The sequence below is a fragment of the Typopeltis vanoorti genome, chromosome 9, assembly GCF_054136105.1.
Source record: "Typopeltis vanoorti isolate ZY-2024b chromosome 9, IOZ_Tvanoo_1.0, whole genome shotgun sequence".
Classification (NCBI taxonomy): Eukaryota; Metazoa; Arthropoda; class Arachnida; order Uropygi; family Thelyphonidae; genus Typopeltis; species Typopeltis vanoorti.
In genome coordinates this window covers 10,245,273-10,262,954 of record NC_143557.1, presented here as the reverse complement: position 1 = coordinate 10,262,954, position 17,682 = coordinate 10,245,273, and the positions used below count along the sequence as shown (strand labels likewise).

Here is a 17,682-nt window from a genome sequence, read left to right as displayed (position 1 = left end):
TGCTTTTGAATTCTTGCACAAAATTAACCTCTCCCCACCTTCCCTCTGCCATTCAGTCCTTGATTAAATCAATTCTTTTGGCATTATTTTTAAAATTGGAAAATGATTTTTAGAAACAAATGTTTGAGCTTCTGATAAGCCAAAACATAGCTGACTTCAAGTTATTTTTGATGCATATAGAGTCAAGTGTAAAATATACTATTACCATTTCTCCAAAATATATTATTATTATTATTAAACAAGACCTCATGGAGTCAAAGACTCATCTAGGAGGTCCTTTTATCTCACACACATCTCATCATACCGGGTCTTAAACACATTCAAACTCCTTGCAGACACCACACTGTCAGGCAAGGCATTCCAATCATTCACAACTCTGCACGACAAAAACCTGCCTCTCACTCCCCTACCCACACCCTCTTTATACAGTTTCCAGGGATGACCTCTGGTTCTCCCCTGATCTCCCACTATTCTCTGTAGAACTTCTCCACCATTGATCCTATAACAACCCCTTACCAACTTGTAGGTCTCTATCATATCTCCCCTCTTCCTTCTCTCCACTAGACTCTGCAAATTACATCTTTTCAATCTTTCCTCATACTCGACATTCCAGAGGTCAGAAACTACCTTAGTCAGTCGCCTTTGGACCCTTTCCAACATCTCTTCATCCTTCTGAAAACCAGGTGACCAAATCTGGGCACAATAGTCCATGTGTGGCCTAATCAAAGCCTTATACAATGGAACAAGAATCTCCCTACTTCTACACGTCAGTGTCCTCCTCATCATTCCCAGAAGTCTTTGTGTTGTCTTCACAATTTTGGCGATGTGTCCCCTAAATTTTAGATCCTTATCCACTATCACTCCCAGATCTCTAATTTCCTCTACTTCCAACAATATATTCTCACCAAGCATAAATTCTGCATCCCATCTTTGTTTTCCAAATTTTAAAACCTTACATTTTGCAACATTGAACTCACATCCCCATTTGCTTGCCCAATCACTCAATTTATTCAAGTCTTCTTGCAAGGCCACAACATCTTCACTACTCTTTATGGTTCGTCCCAACTTTGCATCATCTGCAAACAACTGAATATCTCCATCCAAATCTTCGCCAATATCATTAATATACAAGTTAAATAGTAACGGTTCTAAAACAGATCCCTGAGGCACTCCACTAGTGACTTTCCTTTTCCTGGATATTGCACCCCCCATACACAACTTGTTGATACCTATCAGATAGCCAGTCTCCAATCCAATGCACTAATCTAATATCCAACCCCATCTGATCTAGTTTGACTGTCAACTTATCATGAGGTACTCTATCAAAAGCTTTTGCGAAATCCAAGTATATTACTGTGTATCCTTCTCCTCTGTCCAAGGAAGCAGTCACTTTATTGTAATAAGTAAGTAGATTACTAAAACACGACCTCCCTTTAGCAAATCCATGCTGTCCATCAAAGATTATACCATTGTTGTCAACCCAACTCTGGATCCTAGTTCTCACAAATATTATTACCAATATGTGTGGAATGAGTTTGAAGGACGAAGTGAACTGTATAATGGTGTGTGTCGCTTAGACAGACTGCTGCTGAAAGGTAGAGAAGTGAGTGCGGAGATTGAATCTGATCAAGTGGGAAGCGATTTGGAAGAGCCGGAGAGATAGAAGATGTGGTTATGAATAAAGAAGTAAGCAACATGAGTATAGAGAATTAGGGAACAGGTGTGCAAGATGGACAGGGAAATGGGGAGGCTCAGGGTGGATGGGGGAACACAGCATGAGAAACATGGATGCTTCAAGAGGATGTGAATGCATGTGTAGACAGGAAAGGAAGGGGATGACCTGGGATCAAGGGGGAACAGTTGGATTTGAAGAGGGCTCTAAGATAAATAAGGAGAAAGGGGTATGGCTTGAGTTGAGCATGGAGAAATCACATCGAATGAGTGGTATCAGCGGAACTAGCTATAGAGCCAGGAATAAGCTGCTGTATTTGTATACAAACGCTAGAAGTGTAGGAAACAAGGCAAATGAAATGGTTGCATTAATTGAGTCTGTTCATCCAAAAATTGTTCGAATAAGTGAGACATGGTTGGATAAGGATGACATCCTGACAGAAATAGAAATGGAAGGGTATGATGTGTTTCATGAGGATAGAAAGGATAAAATGGGAGGGGGGGGCTGCTATTAATGATAGAGAAAGAGTTATGTCCATACAAAGTAGAGATGTATGGACATAATGGACTGTGAAATGTATAATCAAATTAGCCAAGCAAATAGGAAAAAGATGATCATTATAAGCAATTTTAATTATGGCAATATAGACTAGGATGAAGAGATAGCAACTGGAAGTAAAGAAAATTAGTTTCTTCAGTTTTTGAGGGACAACTACCTCTGATGGTATGTAACAGAGGGCACATCAGAATTGAGGTCTTGGATTTGATCATCTCATCACAGGATGTAATTATAAATGGGGTGTCCAATCACCCTCCAATTGGTGAGAGTGACCATGAAGTGATTACCTGGGTGGTTGCCAGCAGTGTGAAGACCTCTGTGAGAAAAGGGTATATGTGGAACTACAAGGGGGGTGATTATGAAGAGCTCAGGAGACAGCTTGTAGGTGTAGCATGGAATGAGGAGTTAGCTAGAAAAGAGATCGATGCAGCTTGGGAGATATTCAAGAATTATCTAGTAGAAGCAATGTCTAAATGTATTCCAAGGGTCAGAAAGTTAAATAAGGTAGGTGTGAAATGGACGAATGAAGAGATTAAGCATGATTAAGCAGATACATAGAAAAAGGGCATTATGGAGACAGCATAAGATAAGTGGTAATAACCAATTCCATGAGGATTACAAAGACCAGGCAAGAAAGGTGACTTGGGTGGCAAGGGGGTAGCAAAAGTGAAGTATTAGCAGCAGATAGCGAATAAAGCCAAAAAGAATCCTAGATTGTTCTTTTAATATGTAGCCAGCAAAAAAAAAAAAAAGAATGATTATGGAAGGCTGACACTGATTGGAGAAAATGGTATAAGGATAACTGTTGCATAAGATATAGGGGAGATACTTAACAAACAGTTCATAAAGGTTTTTCATTCTTGTGAATGTGACTTAATGGAGAGATTGAGAGCCATTGATGATGGGGAGGAGAGACTGTAAGTGAGCAAGAGGTATATGGGGAGTTGAGCAAACTAGATGTTAATAAGAGCGGGACTTGATAATATATCACCACGTATTCTGAAGGAATGTGCCAGGGAGTTGACATCTGCCTTGACATATTTTTTTACTATGAGTCTTACACTGGGTCAGGTTCCAAAGGAGTGGAAGGAGGGCAAGATTGTGCTGCTTCATAAGGGAGGTGACAGAACTCAAGCATCCAATTATAGGCCTATCTGTGTCAGGTGTTGTGGTTAAATAGTTGGAGAAGCTTGTGAGAACTAGGATCCAGAATTGGGTTGACAACAACGGTATTATCTTTGATGGACAGCATGAATTTGCTAAAGGGAGGTCATGTTTTAGTAATCTACTTATTTATTACAATAAGGTGACGGCTCCCTTGGACAGAGGAGAGGGATACACAGTAATATACTTAGATATTACAGATGCTTTTGATAGATTACCACATGATAAGTTGATAGTCAAATTAGAGCGGATGGGGTTGGATATTAGATTAGTGCATTGAATCAGAGACTGACTATCTAATAGGTATCAGCAAGTTATGTATGGGGGAGCAATATCCCAGAAGAGGAAAGTCACTAGTAGTATACCCCAGGGGTCTGTTTTAGGGCCATTACTGTTTAACTTGATGTCAACACCCCCAAATGGCCATAACATCTATAGATGTCCAGCTAAATCTGGATACGATTCTGTAACACCTATTGAATAACATGGATATGAAGTGCAATTTGGTGTCTCAACATTTCATCCACCACAGCCGGTAAGGAGCCTGATGATATTGGTCCTAATGTTTCCTAGTCCTAATGCCATTTCTCTGGCATTAGGACTAGGAAACATTATAATTAAACTGCTGATTTGTATCCTCAGGGGATATATACAGGGTATTATGATATGACTACAATGAAAACCTATGTCATTACATCTGTTATATGCTAATACTCCATATTGTCAGATCTTATATTTCAGTCTTCTACAACTCTTCTTACTCTAGCAATCCACCTAGATTCCCTTCAAGCAATACACCTTCAACTCTGGTATCTCTTCTGGGACCAGCTCCCATGGATGAGAACTCAATAATGGGCAAAATCAGTCTGGGCATGGCCCTTCCCATAATGCATAGCATTATACATACCCTAAACAAAATGCGATTTGTAATATTGGAACACTAAGGCAATCCATATGAAGTCACTGGCCACTATATACATGTAGCCTAGTCGTGAAGATACTTGACGTGCAAACTTTGTTTACTTACGCTTGGACAAAGGATTAAACCCAAGAATATAATCTCTCAGCATCTTTAATTTATAGTTTAACCAAGTGAAAAAGTTTTCAACATTCAGGAATATGTTATTTCTGTTATCTTAAATTTGTCCTCAATTGGAAATACAGTATCCTCAAATTAAACTTCTGTCAGAATTCTTTGGATGGAAATTACAATTCATTCTCAGTTTTAATACTCATTTTGAAAACAATATTCATTATTTTGCAAAAGATAATTTCACTGACTCCAGCACCTCTGAGGAACAACTAGAAGAATGACAGGACATTGCACCCTTCAACTGAAGAAAACCAAAGTTCAATATGTCATAATGAGAGGAATCTTTATATGGGAAACTGAAGATAAGTTAGCCAATTCTCATATGGAGGCAGCAAGGTTTTTTCTCACAGAAACTCAGGTCCTTGAAGTTGTCAGTTGGTTTCAATATACAAAAAGTAGGCCTTAAAAATACTTCCTGCACTTTCGTTTGCCTATGCAAAGATAAAATATGAACTTTTCATTTCAAAACTTTTCAGTCACGTTTTTAGACAATGTGTATGTACACTGATAATTGTATTATAATTTGTGAATCTAATTATAACAAAATCAATAATAAGCAAAGTACATATGCAATGCATTTAACATTAACCCACTGAAAAAAAAACAAAAATAAATATGTATACATAAGGGTAGGGAATGCATATACTAAGTAGCTACCAAGTAAACAAAAGCAAACTAAACAAAAAAAATTAATACTAACCTTATACTCATGGAACTTGATGGTCCTTGATTTAGGCTGGGATTTAGGCTTTGATTTTTTTCTGCTCTTAGCAGAAGATTCTTTACCTAAATTTACTTCTAGAGCTGAACCTGTATTAAATGCATTTTGACTTAAGGATGGATGGATATGAATTTTAACATCATTCTGGACAGCACGTGAATCAACTTCTGTAAACTGTTGTGGATGAGCAGATTCAAGTGTTGGCAGACTGAAATAAACAACAACCTTTAAGTGAAGACCTTTAATAAATGTTGATGAAAAACATACTATAAAGGTAGTAAATATTATAGTAAATATGTAGTAAATACTATAAATATATACCAAACCCTGAAATAAGACTTGTTTATTTGAATTTTATTTAGCTTCTTTTGACTATGACAATTACTATCATTCCTTTTTTCATTTCCATTGGAATCTTAAAATTTGCCACAATAAGTCTGTTTTAGTTACCATGTCTTCTCACTTCCCACTCATTTCGTTAATGCATTGTATTTGCAATGCAAGATTTGCATTGCAATGCAATGCCTTGTTAATGCAAGTACAAGGCATTATCTACTTAGGTAATGCCTTCTACTTGCATATCACATCCACATGAAAAATATGTTCTCCACATCAACTCTTCAAAGCTGTACCCAATGAATAGCCTCTAGTTCCAGTATAGCCGAAATTAAGTGTATACTCAAAATTCTCTTAAGATATTATATGCCACATTAGCTCCACAATCTGAACTGAAGCAGTAATTTGTTATATAGCATTTGGGCCATTATGGGTAGTAATTGTGCAATGTGTAGCCTCTCCCATAGTCCTGTTTGGGTAAGCAAACAGGACCCTGGCAAAGTGAGTCTTCTTCTTCTTTAGTATTCTGCAATTGAGCAGTTCTTCTTTTAGTAGCAAAAACTTTCCTTCCACTCTCTTCTGTTCTGAGCCTTCTCTTTCAAGGTTGTGTACCTGTCTCCATTGCGCATGTCATCTGGCACTGTTTTCCTTACTCTTCCTCTGGATCTTTTTCCATCTATTTTTCCTTCAATGGCATCTCTGATGATTCCATTCCCTCTCAGAATATGTCCGATCCAGTTTCCCTTGCTTCTTTTTATCCTTCTTAACAGACTTCTTTTTTCTTCTACTCTTTTTAAGACCTCTTCATTAGTTATTTTATCTGTCTATTTGATTTTTTCCATCCTTCTCCAAATCCACATCTCAAAGCTTTCCAAAATCTTAATTTCTTCTGTCTTCAATGTCCAAGTTTCAGCTGCATAGAGGGCAGCACTCCACACACAGCATTTTATTAGTCTTTTCTTTAGGTTTCTATCCATTTTACTTCTGAATAAATTCCATTTTTTATTAAAGGCATCTCTTCCCATCGCTATTCTTGCTTTTATGTCACTGTTGCATCTTCCATCACTGCTAATAACACTTCCTAGATATTTAAATGTTTCTACTTGATTCAATTTTTCCCCATTTATTCTGATAACCATATTTGCCTCTTTCCTTGCTTTTTTCATCACCTTTGTTTTTCTGATGTTAATTTTCATTCTATAACTGATACAGGATTCCAGTAATATGTTCAACAGATGTTGTAGTCCTGTTTCAGTGTTTAATAGTAATGCCTTGTCATCTGTGTATCTTATTGCAAATATCTGTCGACCTCCAATCTTTATTCCTTCTTCGAAATTCTTTGCAAAGTGAGTATTTCTACCTTAAAAGCAATCCTTCCTGGTTGAAGGAAATGCCAACTAGACCTATTGGTGGTAGATGTTTTTCATCATTCAGTGAAACAAAAATTCTCAACTTATTGGTATGAAGTGGCATTGACATGTTTCATCTCTAGAGTAGGTTTACTGGTTTCAGCTCTCCCTATTCTTCCTACATATGGTGCACAGTTAGAACCTCCCAGTTCAAGCTCTCCACACTGTAAACATTTAACTAGAGAGCTGGTGCCTTCTCCATTTGAGGGACAGCAGTAAAGTGGATTCCACACGCTAGCCACCAGATAATACATTGGACTAGACCTGCTGATAACTCTTTGGGAAGCTTCTAGATGAACTGGCAAATAATCTTTGTTAGGCAATGTCTGAAGGGAGTCCAAAAATAGCAAATTGAAGGGATACTATGAGAGTGGTGACCTGAAGTCCTTCATTCCTGCCTTTCCTAGTTCTTTAAATTTTTCTATTAATTAATCCCACTACCATGACAAACAGCATAAAACATTCTAGAGTCACTGCAGTAAAAAAAAAAAAAAACTACAAAAATCAAAATATGGCTGAACTTGGTTATAACCAACACCAGAGGACTGATAAAATTTTCTCATAATAATAAATTTAGTTTAATCCTTTATCCAAGTGTGAGCAAACAAAGTTTGCGCCTGAAAGTATCTTCAGGACTGGGGTAAGGTGGTACAACACCAGGCAACTCGTTGCAAAGGTGGAGAAAGCTCTCATCACTCCTAACTCAGTATCTCCCATAATGCAAAGCACATCTCCTTGCGGATATGTGTAATGCTATGCATTAAGGCAAGGGCCACTCACCATACCGGTTTCGACCTTTATTGAGGTCTCGTCAGTGTGAGCCAGGCCCAGTAGTGGAGACACCAAGGCAGAAGCAATGAGAGGTCATTCCATGCAAAGGTGGAGCAAGCTACCAACACTCCTAATGCAAAACATCTCCTTGCGGATATGTCTAATGTTATGCATTAAGGGAAGGGCCACTACCCAGACTAGTTTCGACCTTTATTGAGGTCTCTTCAGTGGGAGCCAGGCCCAAGCTGAGATACCTGTTAACTGTTAACTTAAATGGCGAGATGGACGTCAGTCCCTTGGACTTTTATCCCTTCATCGCTAGATTGTGATTATCGATAATGAGAAATTTTTTGAGTGCATGGCTCGCCCGAATTAGGGCTGTGTAGAATCGTGTGAAGCGATGATCAGAGCTGCCTTCGGACGTTTGTGTCTCCATCTGTCGTTTTCATCATAATTTGATGCATCACGAATGAGTTGGTTGGGGTGGAGTGATGCCTGGGCGAAGTACTTGGCTGCAGTCTGGTTGAGATATGAAGGTATGTCTGGCATGTTTCCATCTTGGTGGAGGAGAGCATTCCTAACAAACCATGGGGCGTCGAAGATCATTCGGAGGCATTTATTTTGTAGTACCTGTAATCTTTTGATGTTGCTGGGGGAGGTGTGGCTCCATGCCGGCGATCCGTACGTGAATATGGGTCTGATGATTGTTTTGTATATTGTTAGTTTGTTTTCTGTACTGACTTTGCTTCTTCGGTTGAGTAGCGGATAGAGTTGAGCTATTGCTGAGTTGGCTTTGTTGCAGGCATGTGAGATGTGGGAGTTGAATCTGAGTCGGTTATCCAGTTTGATTCCCAGGTATTTTACTTCTTTTTGCCATGGGATATCAGTGTTAAACATCGTGACTGCTCCGTGGTGGGTTGCTTTCCTTCTTGTGAATAGTATAGCAGTACTTTTGTCGACGTTGACATCTATCCTCCATTTCTGAAACCATTCTTCAAGATTTGTTGCTGCGTCTTGTAGTCGTTGTGTGGCTAAGTGTGGCCTGAGTGATCTGGTCAGTCTTGCCATGTCGTCTGCATAGAAGGCCGTGGTAGTTGATGCTGTGTTTGGTAGGTCTGAGATGAAAATGTTGAAGAGTAGCAGTGATAGGAGGGAGCCTTGTGGGACACCTGCTGTGATGCTTCTCATGGGGGATCTGAGGCCACGTAGCTTAACTTGAAATTTTCGGTCTTTCAGATAGGATTCTATGATTTTTGCTAGGTTTAGTGGGTAATTTTCAGCTATTAGTTTGTGGATGAGGCCTTTGTGCCATACTTTGTCAAAGGCTTTCGCCACATCCAGGAAGATTGCACCTGTGTGTTGTTTCCAGTTGTATCCAGTAGTTATGAATTCTATAATTCTGTGGACCTGTTGGGTTGTGCAGTGGCCTTTGCGAAATCCGAATTGTTCTTTTGGGATTAGGTCGATCTTGTCCGTTTCATTTTGTAGGCGGTTCAGAATTATCTTTTCTGCGATTTTTCCCAGATTTGATAGGAGGATGATAGGTCTGTAGTTCTGGGGGAATTGAGGTGCTTTTCCGGGTTTGTGGATGAGGATTACATCTGCCTGTTTCCAGCGAGTGGGGAAGTAGTTAAGTCTGAGCATTGCGTTGATGATCGCCACTAGATGCATAACTGTTTTATGGGGGAGTGCTTTTATGGTTTGGTTTGAAATCTCGTCAGGACCTGGGGCCTTTCTGTTGTTGAGGCTCTTGATGATTTGATGTACCTCCTTTGGTGTAGCATAGCTTGTATTGTCTTGGCTGCTGGTTTGATGGAGTGCACAGCAGACATGCCTGTGTATTTTTTCAATGAAGTGCAAGTCTGCATGCACATAGTTGGGGCTGAATTGCAGTTCCAGGGCGTCCGCGAAGGCTTCTGCTTTCTCGTCGTCTCGGTAGGCCATGCCCCTTTCTACCTGGATTGGCTGAATGTTGGGGCGGTCGCTGCGAAGGGCTTTCGTCATTTTCCACAATGAGTTGTCTTTGGTGTTTAAGGAGCTTAGCTTCTTCTCCCACAGCTGGTTCTTGTGATCTTTGATCGCATATCGAACAAGGTTTGTTGCCCTGTTTAGCTCTTGTTTATCCTGGGGGGATAGTGTTGTATGGTAACGGCGTCTGATCCTGTTTTTGCTGCGGATGAGCTTTAGAATCTCTTCTGGGAGCAGGTTGGCTTGAGCTGGAGTGGTAACAGTGGAAGCTGCTGCTAGGCCAGCTTGGATCGTGCTTTCCAGTTTTCTGATCACTGTATCTATTTCTTTAGGTGAGGAGATGGTTGGAACGGGTCCTGTGAGGTTGCAGAGAATAGCGTTCAGCTTTTTGAAATTTGTGCAGGACTGCCTGGGGATGATTTCTGTTTCTCCGCCTAGGCTTAGTAGTACCGGATTGTGGTCGGAGCTTAGATCATTGCCTACCTGTAACTGGAATTGGTGCGAGGTGTTCCTAAAAATGGCTATATCCAGCACATCAGGTCTTCCCAGTGGTCCGTAGCGTGTTGGTTCGGCGGGACCTGCTATGATGATGTTTCTTGTCATAGCGAACGTGTGTAGGCTCTTCCCATTGTTGTTGGAGTTCCTACTGTTCCATGCAGGATGTTTGGCATTTAGGTCTCCCGCCACAATTGTAGCTTCATTTGTGTTGAGGAGCTGGGAGAGATCCGAGGCTAGTAGTGGTTTGCCTGGAGGGTTGTAGACTGAATATAGCTTTAGGTTACCTGCATTTTTGGTGTGTATCTCAATTCCAGTTTCTTCCAGGTGTGTAGTCGTTGTCTTCTTGATCTCATTGTATCTTATGTCTTTTTTGACAAAGATAGCCGTTCCACCTCCTCTGGCATTGAGTCTGTCATTCCTAAGTAGTGCGTGGTTCCTTAGTTTGGGGTTGTCGCAGGGCCGAAGGTGCATCTCGTTGATTAAGAGGATGTCTATTCTATGTCTTGCTGTAAATTCTTGTAGTTCCAGGAGTTTGTTGTTTAGGCCGTTGGCATTCCAAAATGCGATCTGTATGAAGTTGTTCGAACCAGGTGTATTATTCATTGCTTATCACTGTGAAGATGACTTGAGTGTTTTTTAAGAACTTGTTCGTATCACTCTGATTGGGGTTGGTCTTGCTAAAAGCCATTAGCATCTCCCCTAGGGTGGCAGCAAGGATAGCAGCTGTGTTCTGACTGTTGTGCATAGATTCTGCTGATTTAGCCTTTGAGGTGACTGCTGCAGCATATGAGCTGTGTGATGTTCACTGATTGATATCTTCTTCAAGGGGTGTTGCACGTTTTTGAGCTGGTGGAGTGCCTGATTTTCTGTTGCTTGCCAGGTTATCTGGGTGGAGAGTGCAGCCTCTATAGTTGGCTGGGTGTGGGCCGCCACAGTTTGCACATGTGGCTGGAGTTGTGCGTGGTTTGGAGCATGTGTGAGTAGGGTGACTGTCCCCGCACTTCACACATTTGTACTCTGCTCTGCACAGTTTTTCTGTGCATGCCCATATCTCTGGCAGCGATGGCATTATCCTGCTGTTGCTTTCTTTATGAGTGGTTCTGTTTTAATCCTGAGATTGCAAACTGTTTTGAGATCGTAAATCCTTCTTTGTTCCTTATTAATTTCCACTAGAACCAGTGGCATGGGATGTTTGTCTGCCCGGTACATTCTTGATATTTTTATGGGCTCCAGTCCTTGAGATCTAAGGTCGATGGCTATTTCTTCGGACGTGATTTCTTCTACCAGTCCTCTGATGACAACTTTTAGGTTCTTTTTGCTTTTCAGTTCAAAAGTGTGGTATGGGTTCTTTAGCTCGTCCATCAACTTTGTTAGCCGACGGTAGTTTGATGTCCCTTCGGGCTGGATACGGACTCCTTCGTCGGAGTTTTTGGCTGTTTTGAATTTAATCTCGGAGTTTCTCATGGCCTCCGAAATTCTCGACCATTGCTTTTTGTCTCGTAAGATTACCGGCGGGACTCGTTCTTTGATCTGTGCCACTGTGTCCATTGGCTGGTGTTCCAGTTCTTCGGGTAGTGTCTCTTTTCGTCGCTTTTTTCTGCTCACCGTTTGGTAGTCGTCTGGTTCTTCTGGAGTCTGAGTATCTGTGGCTGGGTTGTTTTGTCTTGTTTCATCTTGAGATGTGGTGGGGAGAGGTTCTGAAGGTTGATAGTCCTCAGATTCGACTTCCGCGATTTGATGGATCTCTACTTTACCTGGCCATTTTGTATGTAGGAGGTTTCCTACATGTCGGAAAATTGCAAGTAGCTGCTTAAAGTCTAGTTCATCGTAAGGAGTGCTCATGATGATTAAGACTAGTCTTTTACCTTTACCTTACCTTACCTATTTACCTAAAATTTCTGATCACCTGTCTCAGTCTTTACCTTTACCTTACCTTACCTTCAATCATCTCTGAGATACCAGGCAGAAGCATTCGCAGGTCATCTCTACCTATAGGAGTTGCCAAATGGTGTGCCACCCTTTTTTAATAAATTACTCTGGATTTAGAGAAAGATGTTGAAAGTTTATTTTTCACTTGGTTAGAGTATAATAAATTTAGTTTAATCCTTTATCCGAGTGTGAGCAAACAAAGTTTGCCCCTGAAAGTATCTTCACGACTGGGGTAAAGTGGTACAACACCAGGGCAACTCATTGCAAAAGTGGAGCAAGCTACCAACACTCCTGTCTCAGTATCTCCTATAATGCAAAACACATCTCCTTGCGGATATGTCTAATGTTATGCATTAAGGGAAGGGCCACTACCCAGACTAGTTTCGACCTTTATTGAGGTCTCTTCAGTGGGAGCCAGGCCCAAGCTGAGATACCAGGCAGAAGCATTCGCAGGTCATCTCTACCTATAGGAGTTGCCAAATGGTGTGCCACCCTTTTTTAATAAATTACTCTGGATTTAGAGAAAGGTGTTGAAAGTTTATTTTTCACTTGGTTAGAGTATAATAAATTTAGTTTAATCCTTTATCCAAGTGTGACCTGCAAATACTTCTGCCTGGTATCTCAGCTTGGGCCTGGCTCCCACTGAAGAGACCTCAATAAAGGTCGAAACTAGTCTGGGTAGTGGCCCTTCCCTTAATGCATAACATTAGATATATCCGCAAGGAGATGTGTTTTGCATTATAGGAGATACCGAGACAGTAGTGTTGGTAGCTTGCTCCACCTTTGCAACGAGTTGCTCTGGTGTTGTACCACCTTACCCCAGTCCTGAAGATACTTTCAGGTGCAAACTTTGTTTGTTCACACTTGGATAAAGGATTAAACTAAATTTATTATACTCTAACCAAGTGAAAAATAAACTTTCAACATCAATAAAAATTTCCTCATAACCATCCCTCACTATATTAGCAATGAGTTAAATCTACCTCCTATTTTTTTTTAATTCTCAATAACATTAGAAAGAAATATTAGATATAAAAAAAATATTACAATTACACATCTAGATATTATTTGTATGAATATGCTTACATAAACTACAATACACTTAATATTAAACACAATTTATTTCTCAACGATTTTAAAACCATACATTTACTGTAATACTAAACAGTGTTTTTCTATAATTAAAAACAATATTAGTCATTTTATTTATGAATATTAAAATTGATGTCTGTTGTACAGATTTCATTTTGATATTTCTAAAATTTCCTCTTAAAACACTCAACATGTTAAAATTCTGATTATTTGCCTGTTACTTTAAAAGAGGCTAATGTGTCCATTTGCACCTTGAGCTTGGGGATTGTTTATACTGATTGCGATTCATTTTCTTAACTAATCATCATCACAGTCATTGTCTTTATTGTCTTATTTGAGCACAGCATCTACAATGTCACTCTCTACAAAATCCTAATGTGGAAACTGTTTAGTAAATTTTTCTGTTTGAGTCTTTGGACTGTCTATTAAGAATCCAGCATTTCTTTGTGCATTGTGGCAAAGCTTCATCGATGTTTGTAAGTTTCTGGTGCCAACATGTAAACATCTTTATTTTTCCACAATATTAATACTGTTGAAGAAGATAAGAAGACTTTCGTTCTGTCCTCATTTTGTTCTTTTTTGCAACATGTTTTAACTCATCAATAATTTTGTATTTTTGTATAATCAATAACATTTGCATAATCAATAATAATAGAAAATTAATTTTTTTGGAAACGAAGACACTTTCTTTCAGTGGACATGTTTCTGACAGAAGGGTTCATTTTTAATTGATTATACAGTGATGACAGCATCTGAGTGAAGTGAGGGAAGAGGAGTAGGCACTAGAGAGGGAGCTGGAATGGGGATCATTCCCAAGGATAAGAGTTATTCTGTCTACAAATAATGAGCAGTTACCAATGTGCTTAATATATGTGAAAAAAACTTACTTTCTCGAATGAAGCTTTAAGTGATTGAGCATTTAAAAACAAAGCATCCAAATAGAGCAAAAAAGCATGTGGAGTACTTTTGCAAATTAAAGACTAAATTTAAAAATCACTTAAGGGGTGCTTAAGGGTCAAAACTGTATAACTGAGAGGAGACCTCCGCATAGCCTTTAAAGGAATGCGGAGAACCGACCAGGGCTTCTGACCTAATGTCCAATCCTCACCTTCTCGTAGTGCACCCTGTTGAGTATCTACTTGGATACTGAACAAACGAGAATGAACTGGCAATTTGGGATTTAGTCAACCAAATTGTATTCTTATTGGCTTAAACCAAAATTTCAAATCATGGTACAACATGACAAAATTTCATTGTGACCGGGGCGACACCTGGTTAAACAAGGCCCTTGTTGTTTTCGTCGGGGAATCAGGGCAAACAGAGAAAAAAACAGCTACTGGAACAAATCCTAAAACTTACCCCAACTCAACATTACCAGAGTTCAAGATTGGTAGTATCAACATAAGAAGCCTCAATGGCAAAAAGAAATGGCGCTAGCTGAAACTGGATAAGTACCAGATCGACATAATAGGGGTGACTGAAACAAAAAAGGCAAAAACTGGTGAGATCTTTCTGAGCAATAAATACAAAATGTTATATTCAGGCAATAACAATCAAGGAAAAGAAGGAATAGCCATAGTATTCAACACTAAATACGAGGCTAATCTTGAATGGCAGGAAGTCTCAGGTAGAGTGATGTGAGCAAATATCAGAATGGAAAACTGGACAATGAAACTCATTTGTGCTCATTTAGAGAAATGAGCACAAATGAAACTCATTTCATTTGTGCTCACTTCTTTTTTTAGAGAAAGCAACTGACACAATGGAAAAGGAAAAGTTGGTCCTTGTTGGGGATCTAAATAGCAGAGTAGCAAATGATTGTCACTAACCTAACCAAACCTTGGAGATTCAGCGGCAAATTCTCAAGAAAACATTGATTGATTCAGCCAGAGAAGAATGTGGTGAGGTTATCTGCAAGGATAGAAAAATTAGAACTCCATGGTGGACACAGGAAGTTAAAGAGACAGTGAAGGAAAAGAAGAAAGCACATCAAAAGTTACTGGCAAATAAGTCAGCTTGTGCTCTTAGAGAATACAGAGACAAATGTAACAAAGCTAAACACTGTAAAACAGGCTAAAAAAAAGTCATCGGAGGACTTTGGCAAGAACATAGAAAATAATCAAGAAGGTGGCAAGATATTCTGGAGGTTGTTGAAGAAGCTCAGAAATGGAGGAAAGAGTGCTGTAAAAAGAATTAGAGATGATAAAGTTGACATGAAAACAGCAGAAAAAGATATGCTTGAAATATGCAGTAATTACTTTGAAAAAATACTAAATGAAACAAGCAGTGACGACAGCACAGTGGTAAAAAACACTGACCAGGCATGCAGCCAGAAATAAATATCCATATTTGAAGTAGAAAAAGCCATCAAAAGTCTGAAATGTGGAAAGTCAACAGGAGTAGATGATATCTGACCAGAAATGCTCATGTATGGAGGTATAAAAGTCATACAGTGGCTGCACTGCATAATTCAGAAGGCCTGGACAGAGGGACGAATTCCAGATGCTTGGAGTAGAACTCTCATAGTACCCATATATAAAAAAGGGAAATAAAACGGCATGTGAGAATTACAGAGGTATTTCCCTACTGAGTGTTCCTGGCAAGATCTATGCAAGTATACTTGAGAAACGGTTGAGAAGGCTTGAGGAAGAGAAGCTTGGTGAAGAACAAACTGGATTCAGGATAAATTGAGGCTGTGAGGATCAGAATTCATGGGAATATAACAAAGATCTGTATTTAAGTTTTGTAGATTTGGAAAAAGCATATGTCAAGATGCCAAGAGAGAAGCTATTCAAAATGCTACAGTTGTATGGTGTCAGTGGATCATTATATCAAGCAATACTTAGTCTTTATTTGAGTTGTAAGTCAGCAGTTAGAATTGAAGGAAGTACAGGAAGATGGTTTAATGTTAATCTGGTGTGAGACAAGGATGTACATTATCCCCCTCTGTTATTCATTATCTATATGGATCACATTATGAAGGAATGTGGTATTAAATCTGATATCAAAATTGGAGATGTTAATGTCAGCTCTTTGCTTTATGCAGATGATGTTATACTTCTAAATAAATCCTGCAAGTCTGCAAGATTCCCTGACTAAACTGAATAACTGTTGTAATAGACATGGAATGAAAATCAGCAATAACAAGACAAAGACAATGAAAATAGGCAGAAACATTGAAAATATCAACTGCATTGTGAATTGAGATCTTATAGAACAAGTAAAACATTTCAGCTACTTAGGCACGATTTTTAGTGAAGATAGTAAGTTAAATATGGAAATAGACAACAGAATCAACAAAGCTGGTATGGTAGATTGTCAACTGACTAAATTTATATGGAATAAGAGAGAAATTAGCCAAAACTAAATTAGATATATATATAGACAGTGCTGAAACCAATTTTAACTTATGGATCTGAGAGCTGGGTTAGAAGTAAAACACTTGACCAAAGACTAGAGACCGCAGATACGAGAGTCCTGAGAAAGATTATGGGCATGAATAGATGGCATCAATGGCAATATCATAATAAAAACGAGGATATTAGGAAAGGACTTGATATTGTCAGCATCCAGGAATGCATTAGCAGAACTAATCTCCGGTGGTATGGTCACTTAAGCAGAATGGGAAAGCAAAGATTAGCAAAACAAGTGTTCTCTGCCATTGTGGCAGAGGAAACAGACCTAGAGGAAGACCAAGATATAGGTGAATTGATACTGTAAAAAGTGCTTTAGAAGACAGAAATATAAGACCTGATAATATTGGAGTCTTGACATTTAACAGTCTGATTTGGAGGAAAATTGTAGATAGGATGTTGGTAATGATGTAAATTTTTCATGTAGTACTATCATATCCTGTAGACCCTTTGAGTGTGTATATATATATATATCAGGAATTTGATGATAATAACTTTTGTACTCGGTTTACCATTCAGAGATAGCTGAGTTGCAATTTGGTTTGCATTTATATTAACTTTGGTTGCTGCTTGCGTTGGGTCACCAGATAATTTTTTGAGTAAAAGTCAGGTTTTCCTGCTACTGTGTTTCATATCTAAGCTTTCAATTTCATCTGCCCATTGTTGACTTCTTTTTTTCAGACAGTGCTGCTATAAGTTCCTCTCCTGCATGAATTGTTTCTGATGAAAATGGATCTTTGTTATATAGGTCACAATATCTTTCATATATTTCCACATTGTGTTCTGTAAAACCTGGAATATAACATGTTCTACAACCTCTTGGTCTTGGGATGTGATGGTAGCAGACAGTGTAATAGCTTTCATGAACTTTCCATAATTTTCTAGTGTGGTTGAAATATTGGACAAGTTTATGTCTAATTCGCTGGAGAACTGTTTCCAGTTAGGTTTTTTAAAATTAAATCATCTTCTAAGTGGAATCTCCTTAAGTTGAACTGGTGGGAAAACTTGTAGCATTATTGGTCTATGTTGTGAACTTGGGATTGGTGTAAGTACCTGTT

At 39.0% G+C, this 17,682-nt stretch overlaps 1 protein-coding gene across 4 annotated transcripts in view; it reads right to left on the bottom strand.

The window, feature by feature from the left end:
- The window catches only part of LOC150102880 (uncharacterized), a 539,029-nt gene that overhangs the window by 299,997 nt on the left and 221,350 nt on the right, over positions 1-17,682 (bottom strand). For all 4 annotated transcript variants that reach the window (XM_090397682.1, XM_090397680.1, XM_090397684.1 and 1 more), the window contains exon 8: positions 5,188-5,416. In XM_090397682.1, coding sequence (XP_090253808.1) covers positions 5,188-5,416 — 229 coding nt within the window. The remainder of the gene's footprint in view (positions 1-5,187; positions 5,417-17,682) is intronic.